Source organism: Somniosus microcephalus, chromosome 10, assembly GCF_052327205.1.
Source record: "Somniosus microcephalus isolate GS21.2 chromosome 10, FLI_Smic_1.0, whole genome shotgun sequence".
Taxonomy (NCBI): Eukaryota; Metazoa; Chordata; class Chondrichthyes; order Squaliformes; family Somniosidae; genus Somniosus; species Somniosus microcephalus.
In genome coordinates this window covers 5,201,169-5,223,278 of record NC_140996.1, presented here as the reverse complement: position 1 = coordinate 5,223,278, position 22,110 = coordinate 5,201,169, and the positions used below count along the sequence as shown (strand labels likewise).

Below are 22,110 nucleotides of genomic sequence, written 5' to 3'. Positions count from 1 at the left end.
GTCCAGATGGGGTCTAACCAGAGCTTTATATAAACTAAAACACAACTTCCACCCTATTGTATTCCAGCCCTCTTGAGATTAAGGCCAACATTCCATTCGCTTTTTAATTATTTTTTGTACCTGGCCACTAGCTTTTTGAGATTTCTGTGCTTGGGCCCCTGAATCTTTCCGCTCCTCCGCTGTTGCTGGCTGTATCTTAGAACAGTACCATTAGCAAATCGCAACTCCTCATATCTTCAATAGTCCCTATCCAAGGGATGAGGTGCTTCAGTTACGTGGAGAGACTGGAGAAGCTGGGATTGTTCTCCTTAGAGCCAAAAAGGTTAAGGGGAGATTTAATAGAGGTGTTCAAAATCATGAAAGGTTTTGATCGAGTAAATAAGGAGAAACTGTTTCCAGTGGCAGGAGGGTCGGTAACCAGAGGACACAGAGTGAAGGTAATTGGCAAAAAAACCAGAGGGGAGATGAGGAGAATTTTTTTTACGCAGCGAGTTGTTGTGATCTGGAATGCGCTGCCTGAAAGGGCGGTGGAAGCAGATTCAATAGTAACTTTCAAAAGGGAATTGGATAAATACGTGACAAATTTGCAAGGCTGTGGGGAAAGAGCTTGGGATAGCTCTAATGGGAGAGCTTTTTCAAAGAGCTGGCACAGGCACGATGGGCCGAATGGCCTCCTTCTGTGCTTTGTCATTCTACGATTCAGTTTGCAATGAGAGGCAAATAAGCTGAGAAGGTTCGACTTAAGATGGCAGCATATGAATGCTTGTGTCTGAAGAGATACTGTGAAAGACAGCAGATCCCTGCCTTGGTCCCAGTGCTTGATGCCTCGTATCTACTGCCATTACAGAAAGAGCCTTGCAGCCAAATACAAACTCACCTTTCAGTCCAGTTTCTCCTGGGAATCCTCGTGGCCCAGCAGCTCCGTGCGGCCCAGGTATACTGATGCAATCTGCCGCAGAAACTGAAACAACACAAAGTAAAACAATTAGAGACTAATCCTGCTCTAAATCTACTGCATTTTCTGTCTTCATAACCAATATCGGCCAAACATCCATTACTACCTCTACATAAACAAAGAGCTAGCGAATGGTCGAATGGCCTGTTTCTGTGCCGTACATCCTGTGTCGTTCTGTGTAATAAATTGAGGCCCAGGACAATGGGAACTGTTGTGTATGTACCTTTAAGGGAATAACTGGTCTCAGACTGCAGTACCGGCAGTGACCACCCCTGTATAAAAGGCCCTAGCAGGCTTCTGTAGTTTCAGTTTCCAGGTTGTCTCCATTCAGTAAAGACTTGTTATAATCAACTCCTGCAGTCCGTGTCTCAATTATACACGGACATAATAGGAACAACTCCCCGAGTTGTGCTCAAGTAGGATCTTTGCCATCCGACAGGGCTTCGGCTCAATGTCTGAGCTGAAAAACAGCGGGGATGAAATTGATCGGTGGTGTTGGCGCAAAACGGGCGAAAGTGAATCGCCAGCTGGTTTACATCCGACCGATTTTCTAACAATTTTATATCGCTCGTTCTGCGCTACCACTTAAGACCAATTTCACACCCAGCACCTCCGACAGTGCGGTGTTCCCTCAGTACTGCCCCTCCGACAGTGCAGTGCTCCCTGAGTACTGCCCCTCTGACAGTGCGGCGCTCCCTCAGTACTGCCCCTCCGACAGTGCGGTACTCCCTCAGTACTGCCCCTCTGACAGTGCGGTGCTCCCTCAGTACTGCCCCTCCGACAGTGCGGTGCTCCCTGAGTACTGCCCCTTCAACAGTGCGGCGCTTCCTCAGTACTGCCCCTCCGACAGTGCGGCGCTCCCTCAGTACTGCCCCTCCGACAGTGCGGCGCCCCCTCAGTACTGCCCCTCCGACAGTGCGGTGCTCCCTCAGTACTGCCCCTCTGACAGTGCGGCACTCCCTCAGTACTGCCCCTCCGACAGTGCGGCGCTCCCTCAGTGCTGCCCCTTCAACAGTGCGGCGCTTCCTCAGTACTGCCCCTCCGACAGTGCGGCGCTCCATCAGTACTGCCACTCCGACAGTGCAGTGCTCCCTCAGTACTGCCCCTCTGACAGTGCAGCGCACCCTCAGTACTGCCCCTCCAACAGTGTGGCGCTCCCTCAGTACTGCCCCTCCGACAGTGCAGCGCTCCCTCAGTATTGCCCCTCCGACAGTGCGACGTTCCCTCAGTACTGCCCCTCCAACAGTGTGGCGCTCCCTCAGTACTGCCCCTCCGACAGTGCAGCGCTCCCTCAGTATTGCCCCTCCGACAGTGCGACATTCCCTCAGTACTGCCCCTCCGACAGTGCAGCACTCCCTCAGTATTGCCCCTCCGACAGTGTGACATTCCCTCAGTACTGCCCCTCCGACAGTGCGGCGCTCCCTCAGTATTGCCCCTCCGACAGTGCGGCGCTCCCTCAGTATTGCCCCTCCGACATTGTGGCGCTCCCTCAGTACTGCCCTTCCGACAGTGTGGCGCTCCCTCAGTACTGCCCCTCCGACAGTGCAGCGCTCCCTCAGTACTGCCCCTCCGACAGTGCAGCGCTCCCTCAGTATTGCCCCTCCGACAGTGCGACGTTCCCTCAGTACTGCCCCTCCGACAGTGCAGCACTCCCTCAGTATTGCCCCTCCGACAGTGCGACGTTCCCTCAGTACTGCCCCCCGACAGTGTGGCGCTCCCTCAGTATTGCCCCTCTGACAGTGCGGTGCTCCCTCAGTACTGCCCCTCCGACAGTGCGACGTTCCCTCAGTACTGCCCCTCCGACAGTGCGGCGCTCCCTCAGTATTGCCCCTCTGACAGTGCGGTGCTCCCTCAGTACTGCCCCTCCGACAGTGCGGCGCTCCCTCAGTATTGCCCCTCTGACAGTGTGACGCTCCCTCAGTACTGCCCCTCCGACAGTGCGGCGCTCCCTCAGTACTGCCCCTCCGACAGTGCGGCGCTCCCTCAGTACTGCCCCTCCGACAGTGCGACGTTCCCTCAGTACTGCCCCTCTGACAGTGTGGCACTCCCTCAGTACTGCCCTTCCGACAGTTTTTAAATGGTTGTTAATTCTCAGGATGTGGGGGTCGCTGACAAAGCCAGCATTTATTGCCCATCCCTAATTGCCCTTGAGAAGGTGGTGGTGAGCCGCCTTCTTGAACCGCTGCAGTCCATGTGGTGAAGGAGCTGAGTGTCTCGCTCAGCCACTTCAGAAGACAATTCAGAGTCATGTTGGTGCGGGACTGGATTCACATGTAGGCACAGACTGGCTAAGGACGGCAGGTTTCCTTCTGCATCTGATCTGCGTCCCTATTGAACAGGCGCAGGAGTCTTGCAGTTCTGGAGCTGATATGTAGATGGAGGGGCTTGTTGGGCTAAATAGGTTTTTTACCTCACTTCAGAATCATCTTAATTTTGTGCAATGTTGCAGTTCTTACTTTACGCACAGCAAAAGGTTTCTAAAAACATCTTTTATCTCTTAAATGATGATCACATCTCTCCTTGAAGGACAGTCCAGAGATGAGACGGTAACTCCATCACAAATATCGACTTACCTAGAGGTCCAGGTGGGCCGGGAGGACCAGGTAAACCCGGTTGACCATCTCTTCCTGGTGAACCCGACAGCGATAATCCTGGAACCCCGTTCTCACCTTTCTGACCTCGTTCACCTGTGAATCCTGGGAGACCCTTCTCACCTTGCAGTGACAAACCTAGATTGTAAGTAAAGGAAATAAGAATTAATTTGTACGTTTATGGATGGAAAGATCTGTAACAATTAGCAAAAGAAGGCCAAGAAACTGGTCAGAGGTGCAAAGATGGAGCTTGAGAGGGCCGTTGGGCCCATTATTTGCCTCTGCAAAGGGGCCTAGCCCCTGTTTTAGGCCTGGGTAAAGGACGAATATTACTGTCGCTACCCAATATGGCACTTCCTGACAAATGTGAGCGCGACTCCCGCCCGCCACATTGGGGCCTAGTAGTCCAAGTAACGGAAAGACGGGCGCTGTGCGGGCCAATTTCTAGGCCCTCATATCTACCCGGCAGCGATGGTTCAATAACTAGTATCGAGTAGTCCTCGCCTCATGAATCCCCCAGAACTGAGTCTCCATCCAGAGTCAAGGTAATCCCACTCTCCCGCTGTATCTCCACTCCTTATCCTGAACCTTTTCCTGATCCTGCTCTCACCAAGATCTACAATTTTTGGCATATTTTTTGTTGAAATGCAAATCGTTTGAGAGGAATTCTACTTTTATAGAAAGAGAAAAATTCAGGTGACGAAACGACAGATGGAGGTTTGCCCACCTGTAGATATTTAACTGATGTTAATTAGAAGCCTCATGATTTACATTGTCCTTTAGGAGCCAGGTGTGTGATCCCAGGTGTACCTGTACTCCAGGTGTGTGATCCCAGGTGTACCTGTACTCCAGGTGTGTGATCCTAGGTGTATCTGTAGTCCAGGTGTGTGATCCCAGGTGTACCTGTACTCCAGGTGTGTGATCCCAGGTGTATCTGTAGTCCAGGTGTATGATCCCAGGTGTACCTGTACTCCAGGTGTGTGATCCCAGGTGTATCTGTATTCCAGGTGTGTGATCCCAGGTGTATCTGTAGTCCAGGTGTGTGATCCCAGATGTACCTGTACTCCAGGTGTGTGATCCCAGGTGTACCTGAACTCCAGGTGTGTGATCCCAGGTGCATCTGTACTGCAGGTATGTGATCCCAGGTGCATCTGTACTCCAGGTATGTGATCCCAGGTGTACCTGTACTCCAGGTGTGTGATCTCAGGTGTACCTGTGCTCCAGGTGTGTGATCCCAGGTGTACCTGTACTCCAGGTGTGTGATCCCAGGTGTATCTGTAGTCCAGGTGTGTGATCCCAGGTGTATCTGTAGTCCAGGTGTGAGATCCCAGGTGTATCTGTACTCCAGGTGTGTGATCCCAGGTGTACCTGTACTCCAGGTGTGTGATCCCAGGTGTACCTGTAGTCCAGGTGTGTGATCCCAGGTGTACCTGTAGTCCAGGTGTGTGATCCCAGGTGTACCTGTACTCCAGGTGTGTGATCCCAGGTGTACCTGTACTCCAGGTGTGTGATCCCAGGTGTACCTGCACTCCAGGTGTGTGATCCCAGGTGTACCTATAGTCCATGTATGTGATCCCAGGTGTACCTGTACTCCAGGTGTGTGATCCCAGGTGTACCTGTAGTCCAGGTGTGTGATCTCAGGTGTACCTGTAGTCCAGTTGTGTGATCCCAGGTGTACCTGTACTCCAGGTGTGTGATCCCAGGTGTACCTGTACTCCAGGTATGTGATCTCAGGTGTACCTGTACTCCAGGTGTGTAATCCCAGGTGTACCTGTACTCCAGGTGTGTGATCCCAGGTGTACCTGTACTCCAGGTGTGTGCTCCCAGGTGTACCTGTACTCCAGGTGTGTGATCCCAGGTGTGTGATCCCAGATGTACCTGTACTCCAGGTGTGTGATCCCAGGTGTACCTGTAGTCCAGGTGTGTGATCCCAGGTGTACCTGTACTCCAGGTGTGTGATCCCAGGTGTACCTGTACTCCAGGTGTGTGATCCCAAGTGTATCTGTATTCCAGGTGTGTGAATCCTGGTGCACCTGTAGTCCAGGTGTGTGATCCCAGGTGTATCTGTATTACAGGTGTGTGAACCCTGGTGTACCTGTACTCCAGGTGTGTGATCCCAGGTGTACCTGTACTCCAGGTGTGTGATCCCAGGTGTATCTGTATTCCAGGTGTGTGAATCCTGGTGTACCTGTCGTCCAGGTGTGTGATCCCAGGTGTATCTGTATTCCAGGTGTTTGAACCCTGGTGTACCTGTAGTCCAGGTGTGTGATACACTTCACTGGGTGAGGAGCCTTGCAAGATCTACCCTTTTATCTCTAAAATAGGAATCTTTGTGACTACTGTGCAAATCCTCCCTGTAAAGTTGTTTATAATTAGCCTTGTTTGCTTGCTGGTCAGTCTAGGTTAAGCCCAGTGCCAATCGCTATTCCGCCACAGAAGCTTCACATTCTTTACCTGGTGGGCCTGGTACTCCTGCGAGTCCTGGGGGGCCTGGAAGGGGGGAGGGGGTGGAGAAAAAGGAGGAAGTGTTTTATTTATGTTGATAATTTTTCAATTGATTTCCACTTATGCTGAATATTGGCATTACTAACACGACCAACTGTCAGATCAGGTACACTCACCTGAAGGGCCTTGTTCACCTTTTAGCCCAGGAAAGCCTGGGCTACCTGGCTCACCTTGCGTGCCATAAATAGCCTGTCCTTCTGAATCAATAATCTATAAAACAAAGATGGTGTTTAGTGAACGGCAGATTCTTGTTGGCGTGGCGGGGGGAGTCAGTGTCCAGTCAGATAATCTTTGCCAAAGTTATTCATTGTTGCCCAGCCGGCTGTGAGTCTCCGGTGGAAGACACCGCCGGTTTTCGGAGCTCGGCGGGATGATGGGCTGGTGGTATCGGTAATGGAGACCTCCCGGGGTTGCTTCAGTACTGGCGGGGGCTGGAGAGGAATTCCCTAAACTGGCCAAAGATTTTCCTTTGACTCTCCCAGGAGACTGTGAGGCTGTGATGGGGGGTGGGTGATGGGGAGGGGGTCGGATGGGTTCGACGGGGCAAGCTCGGGGGGCCAGCTGATCGTTTCACAGGAACGTATGAAAATGACGTGCAGGAAAAGAGCTGCTGGTACATCAGGCCAGTCCCCACACCACGGGGGCCGCAGCACCATGACTAGACTCCTTCTAACCTCGAACAGACATGGAATCTCTTGGGAGAAGCAATGAGGGAAAAATACACTGGAAAATTCCGTTCCTGTCCTTCTGTATCATTGTAGGGTAGTCAGTCAAACATGGAAGTATCACAGCTGCTGGGGAGACCTGTTTTTAACGACTCTTTTGGGTCACTGAGATTAATAGAATTTTGTCGGGTAAGGCTATTAAGGGTTACGGAATCAAGGCAGGTAGCTGGAGATAAGATACAGATCAGCCTTGATCTAACTGAATGACAGAACAGGCTCGAGGGGCTGAATGGCCTCCTCCTGTTCCCATTTTCCACTGGGCCTGGATGAATCCTGACCGTTTTACCTTTAGCTCGCTGTACGCCTGGGGAGTCTGATAGCACAATGTAAAATGCATTGAGACAATTCTGAGCGAGCCCTAGACAAGACCAAGGGCTAGAAATTCGGTGCATTTGCGCCTCCTGTTAGTGCCTCGGGGTGGGAGGGGGGGGCTAATGGGGCGTAAACGACTTTACGCCCGGGCACGGCGCCGCCAAAACTCCCACTAAATTCAGCAGGAGTTTAGCAACGGCGGTAACCAGTAGCACCCCACTCCGCTATGCAGGCGATGACGATGTCATCACAATGCGCAGCGCCCCGTTTTTGCCCCGCCTGCAAAATTGGCCGCGCCCCCTGAATCTGCGCCGGGCAATGACAGCGGCCGATTCAAGGGGCGGGAACGGAGCGGCAGGAGGATCGTGGAGCAGTAAGTAAAGGGGAGGTGGCGGGCGGGAAAAAAAAAATCAGCCGACTTACTGGTCGCAGCCCGTTGCCTCTTTCAACGCGGGGTCCATGCCACGATCTGGCAGCCCGGCACTCCTCTTGGTTACGTGGCCCAGTGCGCAGCGCTGCAGAACGCACCGCCCCGATATTCAGGGTTAGCACTCCTCCTCCCTCTTGGGGCGCTAAAACTGAATTTCGCGATCGCCGGCACTATTTTTCACCGGGCGCTAAATTTAGCGCCCAGGCGATGTTAGCGACTCAAAATGGTTGCTAACGAATTTTTCCCACGGTTTTGGTGACAAAGAGATAAATTTGGATTCATTTTAAACAATGTGCGAGTCCCATTAGCTTGACTGGATATCTGGCAAATACAGCGAAATATTCAGTGAATTGGAGGACAAAGTTTAGAAGAGTTTAATGCTGTACTGACCCAACAGTGAAACCCAAACTCTCGGGAAAATGTGAAAGAGACAGCTCCACAAGTGGAGGTACTTTCTACTGCAGTGCAGAGGAGGGACCCTCTCTGCAATACAATCACCGTGCGTTCCACAGCACTGCCAATCTGAGGCCGTGGTACAATCCACGCTCATCGCCGTGGTCATTTCACCAATTCGCACTCCTGCCCACAGAGAGAGCTTAATGGGATTTGGGGCACTGGCTCCACCCTGTAGAATTGTGGGGAGCAATGCCCAGACTCCAGGTGGGAGATGTGCTGAACCGGGAGTGTGAGTTTGTAAAATTACCCCCAAAACATCCCAATAAAGGCAGGAACTATTCAGCTCCATGTGCAAAAGGAAGAAGAATCTATGTTTTTAAATGTGATTTAAATTTACAGGGACTTCAGTTACGTGGATAGACTGAAGAAGCTGGGGTTGGTCTCCTTGGAGCAGAGAAGGTTAACAGCAGGTGTTGATAGAGTAAACAAAGAAAAACTTTCTAGTGGCAGAAAGGTCGGTAACCAGAGGACACAGATTTAAGATAATTAAGAAATAGGAGCAGGAGTCGGCCATTCGGCCCCTCGAACCTGCTCCTCCATTCAATAAGATCCTGGCTGATCTTCTACCTCAACTCCACTTTCCTGCACTATCCCCAGATCCCTTGATTCCCTTAATATTCAAAAATCTATCGATCTCTGTCTTGAATATACTCAGCGACTGAGCCTCCACAGCCCTCTGGGGTAGAGAATTCCAAAGATTCACCACCCTCTGAGTGAAGAAATTTCTCCTCATCTCAGTCCTAAATGGCCGACCCCTTATTCTGAGACTGTGACCCCTGGTTCTAGACTCTCCAGCCAGGGGAAACATCCTCCCTGCATCTACTCTGTCAAGCCCTGTAAGAATTTTGTATGTTTCAATGAGATCACCTCTCATTCTTCTAAACTCTAGAGAATATAGGCCTAGTCTACTCAATCTCTCCTCATAGGACAATCCCCCCATCCCAGGAACCAGTCTGGTGAACCTTCGTTGCACTCTCTCTATGGCAAGTATATCCTTCCTTAGGTAAGGAGACCAAAACTGTACACAATACTCCAGGTGTGGTCTCACCAGGGCCCTATATAATTGCAGTAAGACATCTTTACTCTTATACTCAAATCCTCTTGTAATAAAGGCCAACATACCATTTGCTTTCCTAATTGCTTGCTGTACCTGCATGTTAACTTTCAGTGATTCGTGTACAAGGACACCCAGGTCCCTCTGAACACCAACCTTTCCCAATCTCTCACCATTTAAAAAATACTCTATTTAAAAAATAATTAGTGAAAGAACCAGAGGGGAGATGAGGAGAATGTTTTTTACGCAGCGAGTTGTTGTGATCTGGAACGCGCTGCCTGAAAGGGCGGTGGAAGCAGATTCAATAGTAACTTTCAAAAGGGAATTGGATAAATACTTGAAAAGGAAAATGTGCAGGGCTGTGGGGAAAGAGCAGGGGGGAGTGGGACTAATTGGAGAGCTCGTTCAAAGAGCCGGCACAGGCACGATGGGCCGAATGGCCTCCTCCTGTGCTGTGAGATTCTTTGATTCCATGCATTATATTGCCAACAGAAATCTGAAGCATTTTAGGTGATAAGATCTCATGAAATACAGATTCTAATTACCATTGCCGAACTTGTTTTCAGATACTTACAACACCGGGAGGACCATCAATGCCACGATTGCCTTTCTCTCCCTAGAGAAAGAACATCTGGCTGTTATTTTCAAGGCAGCACGAAGTAGGACAATGGAACTGAAGTTAATTTACAGACAGGTCAGACATTAATGGGACGGTTTAGAGACTGGCTGGTGCAGGGGTTTGAAAATGTAACCGTCTCTCTCTCTGGCCAATATTTGAATCTCGCTCCTCTGGTGCTGACTGTAAGAGTCCTGGGCAAGCCAGTTATGGGAGGCCAGGAGAGAATGAGCACTGGAGACATGTGGCAGCAATTGCCGAAGGGTTCTCCCGATCTCCTGTCATAACCTTGGCGGAAACACCAGAGAACTGACTAAATGGCATCACACCAATCTCCCACGGCTTCCGCTAGCTGATGCAAAAGTTAGGGCGCGAAATTGGGTAGCCGCCATGGAAATTCTCTCCCATATTCTGCAGCACTGAATGTTCATCGTAAACCGACCTATGGATCCATCCACCCTCCCTCCCTCCCTCCCTCCACCCACTCATCCATCCATTCCTCCCTCCCTCCGCCCATCCATCCTTCGATCTCTCTCTCCCTCCCTCCCGCCACCCATCTCTCCCTCCCTCTCTCACCCACCCATCCATCCCTCCTTCCTTCCCTCCCACCACTCATCCACCCATCCACCTCTCCATTCCATCCATCTATCCCTCGCTCCCTCCTTCTTTCCACCCATCTCTGCCTTCCTCCCTCCACCCACCCATCCCTTCTTCTCTCTCTCCTTCCCTCCATCCATCCAACCAATATTTGATGAAAAAGTAAATTAAAATGAAACTCTTTACCTTGGGGCTGTCCTGACCGGTGAACCCTGGTTCACCCGGATAACCTGATTGACCCTGTAAGTTAAACAAAACAAAGAATAATTTTCTCCCTGTTCATCAACAGCCGACATAAAGTTCCAGAAACATCTTTGAAATTGATTTTTTTTCGCCAACATCTAAGTACAATCCACAGAAGTCAGAACATTGTGAAGCAGGTGCTTTTAAAGGTTTCGTAAGCTGCCAGTCAATGTTTGGGGATTGAAGCAGACGACACTGTGAGATGTCCCCGTCTCGCTCTCTGGCCGCAGTAACCTCCCCTCCCCCGCACAATGGCCGGAATTTCCTGAGGCAAGAGCGGGTGGGCTGGAGCCCTGGGGGGAAATGTGAACCCCCCGACCCCCCACCCGCCCCCGACCCGCCCCAACCCACCCCCAACCCGTCTCCAACCCGCCCCAACCCACCCCGACCCCCCAACCCCCCGACCCCCCCACCTGCCCCCGAACCCCCCAACCGCCCACAACCCCCCTCCAACTCGCTCCAACCCCCCACCCGCCCCCGACCCCCCCACCACCCCAACCCCCCCAACCCGCCCCAACCCCCCCAACCCACCCCAACCCGCCCCCAACCCACCCCAACCCGTCTCCAACCCACCCCCAACCCACCCCCAACCCGTCTCCAACGCGCCCCCGACCCGCCCCCAACCCCCCCTCAACCCGCCCCCGACCCACCCCCAAACCCCCAACCTGCCCCCAACCCCCCGTCAACCCGTCTCCAACCCGCCCCCAAACCCCCAACCCGCCCCAACCCCCCCTCAACCCGCCCCCGACCCACCCCCAAACCCCCAACCTGCCCCCAACCCCCCCTCAACCCGTCTCCAACCCGCCCCCAACCCGTCTCCAACCCGCCCCAAACCCGCCCCCAACCCGCCCCAACCCGCCCCCAACCCATCTCCAACCCACCCCCAACCCGCCCCAACCCCCCCAACCCGCCCCCAAACCCCCAACCCGCCCCAACCCCCCGTCAACCCGTCTCCAACCCGCCCCCAAACCCCCAACCTGCCCCAACCCCCCCCTCAACCCGTCTCCAACCCGCCCCCAACCCATCTCCAACCCACCCCCAACCCGCCCCAACCCCCCCAACCCGCCCCCAACCCATCTCCAACCCGCCCCAACACCCCCAAACCCACCCCCAACCCCCCCAACCCGCCCCAACCACCCCTCCCCCCAAGCCGCCCCCAAGCCACCCCCCACCCGCCCCAACCCGCCCCTACCCGCCCCCCACCCAACCCCCAACCCGCCCCCAACCCCCCTCTAACACCCCAACCCGCCCCCAACCCGCCCACTTTCACCTTTAACTCAGGAGGGATGGGGGTGGGAGGAGCTGCAACCCACTGCCAGGAGGCGGGTTGGCAATTTAAATATTATAATGAGGCCTGAAGCCTCTGCTTTAACCTGCTTTGCAGGTTTCACTGCAGGCGGCCCGGGATCCTGGGGCTCGTGGGGCCTCAGCCTCGGGGAGCAATGCCTGTGGGTCGGGAGGAGCAGGAGTGCTTCCTCCCGGCACCCCAAGCTCCACCACCATCAGCCTAGCCCTCCACGGGGTCAAGGTTCGGACCCCCCCCCCAGGATCGGACCCTCCCTCCCGGCCTGGAACTTCCCCCCCCAGGAGGAGCTTGACTCGGCCCCGGGGTTGGGGATTAGAAACATAGAAACATAGAAGATAGGAGCAGGAGTCGGCCATTCGGCCCCTCGAGCCTGCTCCGCCATTCAATGAGATCATGGCTGATCATCCAAATTCAGTACCCTGTCCCTGCCTTCTCCCCATATCCCTTGATCCCTTTAGCCTCAAGAAATATATCCAACTCCTTCTTGAATGTATTTAATGAATTGGCCTCAACTGCCTTCTGTGGTAGAGAATTCCACAGGTTCACCACTCTCTGGGTGAAGAAATTCCTCCTCATCTCTGTCCTAAATGGTTTACCCCTTATCCTTAGACTGTGACCCCTGGTTCTGGACTCCCCCGCCATCGGGAACATCCTTCCTGCATCTAGTCTGTCTAGTCCTGTTAGAATTTTAAAAGTTTCAATGAGATCCCCTCTCATTCTTCTAAACTCCAGTGAGTATAAGCCCAATCGACCCAATCTCTCCTCATACGTCATTCCTGCCATCCCAGATTGGACCCGCACCACCCCCTCCCCAGGCTTGGACTCCCCACACCACCCCCATCCTGGGCCAGCACCTCCCTGGTCCTGCGACCTCCTTGTCCGCGTTCCCCGCTGACTGGAAGCCAGCCTGTGAATCAAGCTGACTTCCGGGCGGGAAACTCGCCCCTGATGTTGCACGCACACACTGGAGTTAAAACTCCACAGCGTACCGGGAATCCCGAACTTCCGGGTTTCCCGCCGTGTCCCGGGTTCCCGGTGGGACCTGGAAAAATCCAGCCCAATGTCTAGTTGCCTCTTGAACTTTAGCTTTTGGTGGATTAGTTCAGTCATTCAAGACATCAGCTGCGATTGGAGTCTGTCAGGAGCACTCTGCGTGTGTTTGAGAACATGTTCCCTATCTCCCTGCCTAGACCCACAATGTACCACAGCTCCTGCCCACCTCACTCTCTCCCTGCCTAGACCCACAATGTACCACAGCTCCTGCCCACCTCACTCTCTCCCTGCCTAGACCCACAATGTACCACAGCTCCTGCCCACCTCACTCTCTCCCTGCCTAGACCCACAATGTACCACAGCTCCTGCCCACCTCACTCTCTCCCTGCCTAGACCCACAATGTACCACAGCTCCTGCCCACCTCACTCTCTCCCTGCCTAGACCCACAATGTACCACAGCTCCTGCCCACCTCACTCTCTCCCTGCCTAGACCCACAATGTACCACAGCTCCTGCCCACCTCACTCTTAAACTGCCTAGACCCACAATGTACCACAGCTCCTGCCCACCTCACTCTCTCCCTGCCTAGACCCACAATGTACCACAGCTCCTGCCCACCTCACTCTCTCCCTGCCTAGACCCACAATGTACCACAGCTCCTGCCCACCTCACTCTCTCCCTGCCTAGACCCACAATGTACCACAGCTCCTGCCCACCTCACTCTTAAACTGCCGCCAACACTTGGCTGGCTGGTGCAGAATAAGACCCTTCTACACTGACGTCTGTTGGGGCAGGGCTTTACGCTCTTGGTTCCCGAAGCGAGGGCCTCACTCAGCTGGTGATGGCACGAATGCAAACCTCTCGACTCGCTCAGTCCTGCCGCTGGGAAGACCCAGGTTACTGGGAACTGGTAGCACAAACATTCCCCTTAGAACCAGGATCAAAGGGCCTTAATGGGCAGGCCCGTTGGGTGCAGGGCTGATGGTTTCAGTTCCAGTCAGTCCGTAGACATTATGGGTTAGTCTAGAACTTGGGTCCGTTGAGAGGCTGTGATCAGGTTACGATACAAAAAGTACTTACGTCACGTCCTGGGAATCCTGGATCACCGTCTTTGCCAGGTTTACCCTGTGAAGTTGGTTAAACGACATTGCTTTAGGTACAAAACTGCGTCAAAGAAACAGGCGGACAATTCTTAGGGCACCAACACTTTCTGCACCATTGTCGAACAATCAGCAAAGGGAGAACTTTACGAGCATTTTAACAAAGGGGCGGTTTTATGGATTGGGAGGGAGGTTCGGGCCCCGGTAGGATTTTCCATCCTTCGGGGTCAAGTGGCTGACTCTGAACCTGGAAAACCAGATTGTCAACTCTACCCTCAGCTTTCCCAAGGGCTGTTCCTGGAATCCGGTGCTCCCAGTGTAGGGCGGAGCTCACAGGAAGCTCATCACAGGGAACAGAAAAACTGACCGTGAAACTGTCGGATTGTCGTAAAAACCCAACTGGTTCACCAATGTCCTTTAGGGAAGGGACCCTGCCGTCCTGTGCCCGATTTCCCAGTCCGAGAGCCTGTCGCACTGAGATCTAATGGGATCACCATATCATGAAACGTACGCCTCAGTCTCTGCCCTGTAAGGGGACGGTGGCCTAATGGTTACAGTACTGGCTGTGAGTTCAAATCCCACCGTGGCAACTGAATCCAATAAATCTTGGTCGTTTCTGGCTGGTCTCAGTAAAAGTGACTGAAGCTGTCGGATTGTGGTAAAAACCCAACTGGTTCACTGACGTCCTTTAGGGAAGGGAACCCGCCGCCCTTACCCGACCTGGGCCTATCGGTGACTCCAGACCCGCACCAACTGCCATCTGAAGTGACCGAGCAAGTCACTCAGTTTGTATCAAACTGCTGCAGAAGAAGGCCGACCACCACCCTCTCAGGGCAGCTGGGGACGGGCAATAAATGCCGGCAATGCCCAGCGACGCCCGCATCCCGAGAATGAATTCAACAATAAATAACCAGGCTGCACCATACTCACGCGTTTGCCGGGTTCTCCCACCTCTCCTTTGTCACCCTTCATTCCGATACTAGAATGTCCCTGGAGATGTAGAAATAGTCACTTGAGGTCAGTAACATTTATAAAATTGGACAACCAAAATTCTCGAAGAACGTGCTCGCCTTTTGGGAGTTTCATTTTGCAAACCCCTTTTGTTAGAGTCTTTTAAATGTTCCATTGTTTTCAGTGTGTGTGTGTGTTGGCGATTGATCGCGTTCACATCTCATAACAAGAAATATTGGCCTGTTCCGGTGGAGACAGATTTGGTTTTCGCATTAAAGCTCAGGCCATGGTGATTGTGTTGATGAACATCATTTCAAACTAAATGGTTGGACTTTTTATTTGAGTCAAGGCACTGGCCATTCAGTCAAGACTTCTCAGTGACAAGTGCACAACCTGTGAGCAAATTAGCCCACTCTTTCATACTGCAAAATTACAGAGCAAATTCAGTGATCCCAAGCTGGAAGCCTCAGTCGAAGGGAACGTGAGTGGGAGATAGTTGCTCCAGCACTGGGGAGCCCATTCTCAGACCTCTGCTGCCTTTGAGGGGCAGTGCTTGCTGGGATTATGAGCAACGCTCCCCCTAAGGTGTGCGAGCGTGCTGCCACGCATCGATCGGGAGGTCCCGCGCAGGCCGCTCACAAGCTGTGGCCGCTGGAAGATAACATAGAAACATAGAAACACAGAAGATAGAGCACGAGTAGGCCATTCAGCCCCTCGAGCCTGTTCTGCCATTTAATGAGATCATGGCTGATCATCCTAACTCAGTACCCTGTCCCTGCCTTCTCCCCATATCCCTTGATCTCTTTAGCCTTAAGAAATATATCCAACTCCTTCTTGAAGATATTTAATGAATTGGCCTCAACTGCCTTGTGTGGTAGAGAATTCCACAGGTTCACCACTCTCTGGGTGAAGAAATTCCTCCTCATCTCAGTCCTAAATGGCTTACCCCTTATCCTTAGACTGTGACCCCTGGTTCTGGACTCCCCCGCCATCGGGAACATCCTTCCTGCATCTAGTCTGTCTAGTCCTGTTAGAATTTTATAAGTTTCAATGAGACCCCCTCTCATTCTTCTAAACTCCATACGTCATTCCTGCCATCCCAGGTATCAGCCTGGTGAATCTTCGCTTCACTCCCTCCATGGCAAGAACATCCTTCCTCAGATAAGGCGACCAAAACTGCACACAATACTCAAGGTGCGGTCTCACCAAGGCCCTGTACAACTGCAGCAAGACATCCTTGTTCCTGTACGTGCAGCAAATTTAAAGGGAACGCACACAAAAAAAAAAATGACAGGGTGCATTGATTGTGAGATTGTTGAATTTCCCATTACATTATCCCAAGCACTCATGGTGTCTGGGAAATTCTCTCCTGCTCACTTTCCAAGAAGCTTGATTAATGGTTGTGACTAAAACAAAATACTGCGCATGCTGGAAATCTGAAATAAAAACAGAAAATGCTGGAAACACTCAGCAGGTCAGGCAGCATCTGTGGAGAGAGAAACAGAGTTAACGTTTCAGCTCAATGACCCTTCGTCAGAATTGTTAACTCTGTTTCTCTCTCCACAGATGCTGCCTGACCTGCTGAGTGTTTCCAGCATTTTCTGTTTTTATTAATGGTTGAGATTGTTGATTAAGCATCCCAATCAAACAGCTACTGTTACTTCTACACCACTCCATGGGGTGCAGGCTCCCAACGCAAAGCTTTGTAATGACCAAAGAACCTATCGGCAATTCAGGCATGGGGGTCAGTGCGTGATTCACTGCACACTTCATCCATTATAGAATAAATGGTTTGAAAATCAGTGCACAAGACAGGTCTGGGGAGCTCTGGTCCTGAATTCCTGATACAAGTCCCCGTCACCAGAAGCTCTCTGCTGGGAGCACTCACTCCCAAAATGTATCCAGATGATTTTATCTTTGTCCTATCATCACTTGCTGTTCCGACGTTTATTTAGAGATCGGCCAAGACATGGAGGCAAAATAATCCTTCAGGCAGCTCCACGGCATGGTCCTAAACACAGAGTGAGCATGGGGGCTTGATCCAGCCTTGTGCCTGTGCTCAGAGAATGTATTGAGCAGCAATGTGACTCTTCCCCATTGCGGAGGAGTGCAAGTTAGAGAGAGGGCCAATGAGCTCTTGTCTCATACTCGTCTTAATCAATGTCTTCAAGGCGAGAGCTGGGCTGTTTCTGGTTGGGGAGGTGATCACCTTGTACAAGAAGTAGGTACTGCAGGGAAGGCAGGGCCAGAGTGATCTCCTGGACTAGTTTCCATCACCTAAGGGGGGGGGTCGGAGAGGAATTTCCCAGATCTCTTTTCCCCCAAATTGGCCTGAGATCTTTAATGTGGTTTTTCACCTCTCCCAGGGGATCCCATGGTTTTGGGTGGGTGGGGTGGGGGCGTATATATATTGTGATACACAAGACCTGGCCATTGTGTCGGACAGGCTGGATGGATCAGAGAGTCTTTTCCTGTCCGTCATTGTTCATACGGATTCCAATACAGCCCTGGCACCAAGCGGCTCGGTCACCTCGCTCTCTCTCTCTTGACTGGACAAATGAGGTAACTTTTACTCAGTTACCCAATCTGCTCCTGGATCGAGGGTAAAGTTCACCTCGCAGGACACAGCCTGAGGGGGGCCAGCAAACTGCACTGAGCAGTGGCCCCCCAGCACTGTCAGAGACTCCAGACCCACACCCCTCCACCCAGGCCTGTGCCTCCAGAACCATCTCGGGAAACTTTCCAAGATCCCACAGGATGTTAGAGGCCGACAGCAGGTATCGGAAAATCCCCAACACGCTGCCTCCGACTTATCTTGGGTGAGATTACTGGAGGATCTGTACATGTAAAGGGGACACTTATAGCAAGGAGCTCTCCCAGGTTCCTCAGAGTACTGGAGGAGGGGGAGGGGAAGTGTGGACAATTCGTTGTCTTGTGCACTAACTTGTGCACTAACAATGACAATAAAAGTTGATTTGATTTTTGATTTGAAATAATCGTCGCTCTCTACTAATCGATCTTCCTTGGCGTTGCTCAGAGTGTGGCAGAGGATGCGGTGGTAAAGGACACGGTGGAGCTACAGCACCACCTAGTGGCCGCAGCCTGCAACCCCAGCGTCACAGAAACCTGTTTACATAGTAAATTCCCATTATAAATGATTCAAATGGTGTTTTCATTGCTAAATGTTGACGTAAAAAGCATGAACAAAAATCGTGACAACAGGATCTGAAGTTTGTTGGTAGGAGGTGCACATATACACCAGATTATTCAGACAATAATAGATGAGTAAAGCAGTGTGATCGTAATACTTACTGGGCTACCAGGAAAACCCTTTGCTCCTGGTACGCCGTGATCTCCTTTCAGACCCTGATAATAAATCAGTTAGAAGGACGTTATTAGTATTTGTGTCTTTAAAAAATATATTTATTACTACAACAACTTGCATTTATATAGTGCCTTTAATGTAGTAAAACGTCCGAAGCTGCTTCACAGGAGCGATTAGCAAACAAAAGCTGACACTGAGCCACAGAAGGAGATATTAGAACAGGTGGAGGTCGGTTTTAAGGAGCGTCTTAAAGGAGGAGAGAGAGGCGGAGAGGTTTAGGGAGGGAATTCCAGAGCTTGGGGCCGAGGCAGCTGAAGGCACGGCCGCCAATGGTGGAGTGATGGAAATCAGGAAGGCCCAAGAGGCCAGAATAGGCGGAGTGCTGAGAACTGGGGGGGTTGTGGGGCTGGAGGAGATTACAGAGATAGAGAGGGACGAGGCCATGGAGGGGTTTGAAAACAAGGATGAGAATTTTAAATTCGAGGCATTGCCGGGCTGGGAGCCAATGAAGGTCAGCGAGCACAGGGGTGATGGGCGAATGGGACTCGGTGCGAGTTAGGACGGGGTGATGGGCGAACGGGACTTGGTGCGAGTTAGGACAGGGGGTGATGGGCGAACGGGACTTGGTGCGAGTTAGGACAGGGGGTGATGGGTGAACGGGACTCGGTGCGAGTTAGGACAGGGGGTGATGGGTGAACGGGACTCGGTGCGAGTTAGGACAGGGGGTGATGGGTGAACGGGACTCGGTGCGAGTTAGGACAGGGGGTGATGGGTGAACGGGACTCGGTGTGAGTTAGGACAGGGGGTGATGGGTGAACGGGACTCGGTGCGAGTTAGGACAGGGGGTGATGGGTGAACGGGACTTGGTGCGAGTTAGGACAGGGGGTGATGGGTGAAGGGGACTTGGTGCGAGTTAGGACAGGGGGTGATGGGTGAACGGGACTCAGTGTGAGTTAGGACAGGGGGTGATGGGCGAACGGGACTCGGTGCGAGTTAGGACAGGGGGTGATGGGTGAATGGGACTTGGTGCGAGTTAGGACAGGGGGTGATGGGTGAACGGGACTCGGTGTGAGTTAGGACAGGGGGTGATGGGTGAATGGGACTTGGTGCGAGTTAGGACAGGGGGTGATGGGTGAACGGGACTCGGTGTGAGTTAGGACAGGGGGTGATGGGTGAATGGGACTTGGTGCGAGTTAGGACAGGGGGTGATGGGTGAATGGGACTTGGTGCGAGTTAGGACAGGGGGTGATGGGTGAACGGGACTCGGTGTGAGTTAGGACAGGGGGTGATGGGTGAATGGGACTTGGTGCGAGTTAGGACAGGGGGTGATGGGCGAACGGGACTCGGTGCGAGTTAGGACAGGGGGTGATGGGCGAACGGGACTTGGTGCGAGTTAGGACAGGGGGTGATGGGCGAACGGGACTCGGTGCGAGTTAGGACAGGGGGTGATGGGTGAACGGGACTCGGTGTGAGTTAGGACAGGGGGTGATGGGTGAACGGGACTCGGTGTGAGTTAGGACACGGGGTGATGGGCGAACGGGACTCGGTGCGAGTTAGGACAGGGGGTGATGGGTGAACGGGACTCGGTGTGAGTTAGGACAGGGGGTGATGGGCGAACGGGACTTGGTGCGAGTTAGGACAGGGGGTGATGGGCGAACGGGACTCGGTGCGAGTTAGGACACGGGGTGATGGGTGAACGGGACTTGGTGTGAGTTAGGACAGGGGGTGATGGGTGAACGGGACTCGGTGTGAGTTAGGACACGGGGTGATGGGTGAACGGGACTTGGTGCGAGTTAGGACAGGGGGTGATGGGCGAACGGGACTCGGTGCGAGTTAGGACAGGGGGTGATGGGTGAACGGGACTCGGTGTGAGTTAGGACAGGGGGTGATGGGTGAACGGACTCGGTGTGAGTTAGGACAGGGGGTGATGGGTGAACGGGACTCGGTGTGAGTTAGGACAGGGGGTGATGGGTGAACGGACTCGGTGTGAGTTAGGACAGGGGGTGATGGGTGAATGGGACTTGGTGTGAGTTAGGACAGGGGGTGATGGGTGAACGGGACTGGGTGCGAGTTAGGACACGGGGTGATGGGTGAACGGGACTCGGTGTGAGTTAGGACAGGGGGTGATGGGCGATCGGGACTCGGTGCGAGTTAGGACACGGGGTGATGGGTGAACGGGACTCGGTGCGAGTTAGGACAGGGGGTGATGGGTGAACGGGACTCGGTGCGAGTTAGGACAGGGGGTGATGGGTGAACGGGACTCGGTGTGAGTTAGGACAGGGGGTGATGGGTGAACGGGACTCGGTGTGAGTTAGGACAGGGGGTGATGGGCGATCGGGACTCGGTGCGAGTTAGGACAGGGGGTGATGGGTGAACGGGACTCGGTGCGAGTTAGGACACGGGGTGATGGGTGAACGGGACTTGGTGCGAGTTAGGACAGGGGGTGATGGGTGAACGGGACTCGGTGCGAGTTAGGACAGGGGGTGATGGGTGAATGGGACTCGGTGCGAGTTAGGACAGGGGGTGATGGGTGAACGGGACTCGGTGCGAGTTAGGACAGGGGGTGATGGGTGAACGGGACTCGGTGCGAGTTAGGACAGGGGGTGATGGGTGAACGGGACTCGGTGCGAGTTAGGACAGGGGGTGATGGGCGAACGGGACTCGGTGCGAGTTAGGACAGGGGGTGATGGGCGATCGGGACTCGGTGCGAGTTAGGACAGGGGGTGATGGGTGAACGGGACTCGGTGCGAGTTAGGACAGGGGGTGATGGGTGAACGGGACTCGGTGCGAGTTAGGACAGGGGGTGATGGGTGAACGGGACTCGGTGTGAGTTAGGACAGGGGGTGATGGGTGAACGGGACTTGGTGTGAGTTAGGACAGGGGGTGATGGGTGAACGGGACTCGGTGTGAGTTAGGACAGGGGGTGATGGGTGAACGGGACTCGGTGTGAGTTAGGACAGGGGGTGATGGGTGAACGGGACTCGGTGTGAGTTAGGACAGGGGGTGATGGGTGAACGGGACTCGGTGTGAGTTAGGACAGGGGGTGATGGGTGAACGGGACTCGGTGTGAGTTAGGACGGGGGTGATGGGTGAACGGGACTCGGTGTGAGTTAGGACAGGGGGTGATGGGTGAACGGGACTCGGTGTGAGTTAGGACGGGGTGATGGGCGAATGGGACTCGGTGTGAGTTAGGACAGGGGGTGATGGGTGAACGGGACTCGGTGTGAGTTAGGACAGGGGGTGATGGGTGAACGGGACTCGGTGTGAGTTAGGACAGGGGGTGATGGGTGAACGGGACTCGGTGTGAGTTAGGACAGGGGGTGATGGGTGAACGGGACTCGGTGTGAGTTAGGACAGGGGGTGATGGGTGAACGGGACTCGGTGTGAGTTAGGACAGGGGGTGATGGGTGAACGGGACTCGGTGCGAGTTAGGACAGGGGGTGATGGGTGAACGGGACTCGGTGCGAGTTAGGACAGGGGGTGATGGGTGAACGGGACTCGGTGTGAGTTAGGACAGGGGGTGATGGGTGAACGGGACTCGGTGCGAGTTAGGACAGGGGGTGATGGGTGAACGGGACTTGGTGCGAGTTAGGACAGGGGGTGATGGGTGAACGGGACTCGGTGTGAGTTAGGACAGGGGGTGATGGGTGAACGGGACTCGGTGCAAGTTAGGACAGGGGGTGATGGGTGAACGGGACTCAGTGTGAGTTAGGACAGGGGGTGATGGGTGAACGGGACTCGGTGTGAGTTAGGACAGGGGGTGATGGGTGAACGGGACTCGGTGCGAGTTAGGACAGGGGTGATGGGCGAACGGGACTTGGTGCGAGTTAGGACAGGGGGTGATGGGCGAACGGGACTCGGTGCGAGTTAGGACAGGGGGTGATGGGTGAACGGGACTTGGTGTGAGTTAGGACAGGGGGTGATGGGCGAACGGGACTTGGTGCGAGTTAG

At 53.4% G+C, this 22,110-nt stretch overlaps 1 protein-coding gene across 2 annotated transcripts in view; it reads right to left on the bottom strand.

Annotated features, from left to right (window-relative positions):
* Positions 1-22,110, bottom strand: part of LOC147111398 (uncharacterized) — a 291,247-nt gene that overhangs the window by 81,017 nt on the left and 188,120 nt on the right. For both annotated transcript variants that reach the window (XM_085998359.1, XM_085998358.1), the window contains exons 14-22: positions 18,147-18,200; positions 14,814-14,873; positions 13,864-13,908; positions 10,428-10,481; positions 9,603-9,644; positions 6,168-6,261; positions 6,001-6,036; positions 3,529-3,684; positions 878-961 (exon numbers count right to left, since the gene is read on the bottom strand). In XM_085998359.1, coding sequence (XP_085854485.1) covers positions 878-961; positions 3,529-3,684; positions 6,001-6,036; positions 6,168-6,261; positions 9,603-9,644; positions 10,428-10,481; positions 13,864-13,908; positions 14,814-14,873; positions 18,147-18,200 — 625 coding nt within the window. The remainder of the gene's footprint in view (positions 1-877; positions 962-3,528; positions 3,685-6,000; positions 6,037-6,167; positions 6,262-9,602; positions 9,645-10,427; positions 10,482-13,863; positions 13,909-14,813; positions 14,874-18,146; positions 18,201-22,110) is intronic.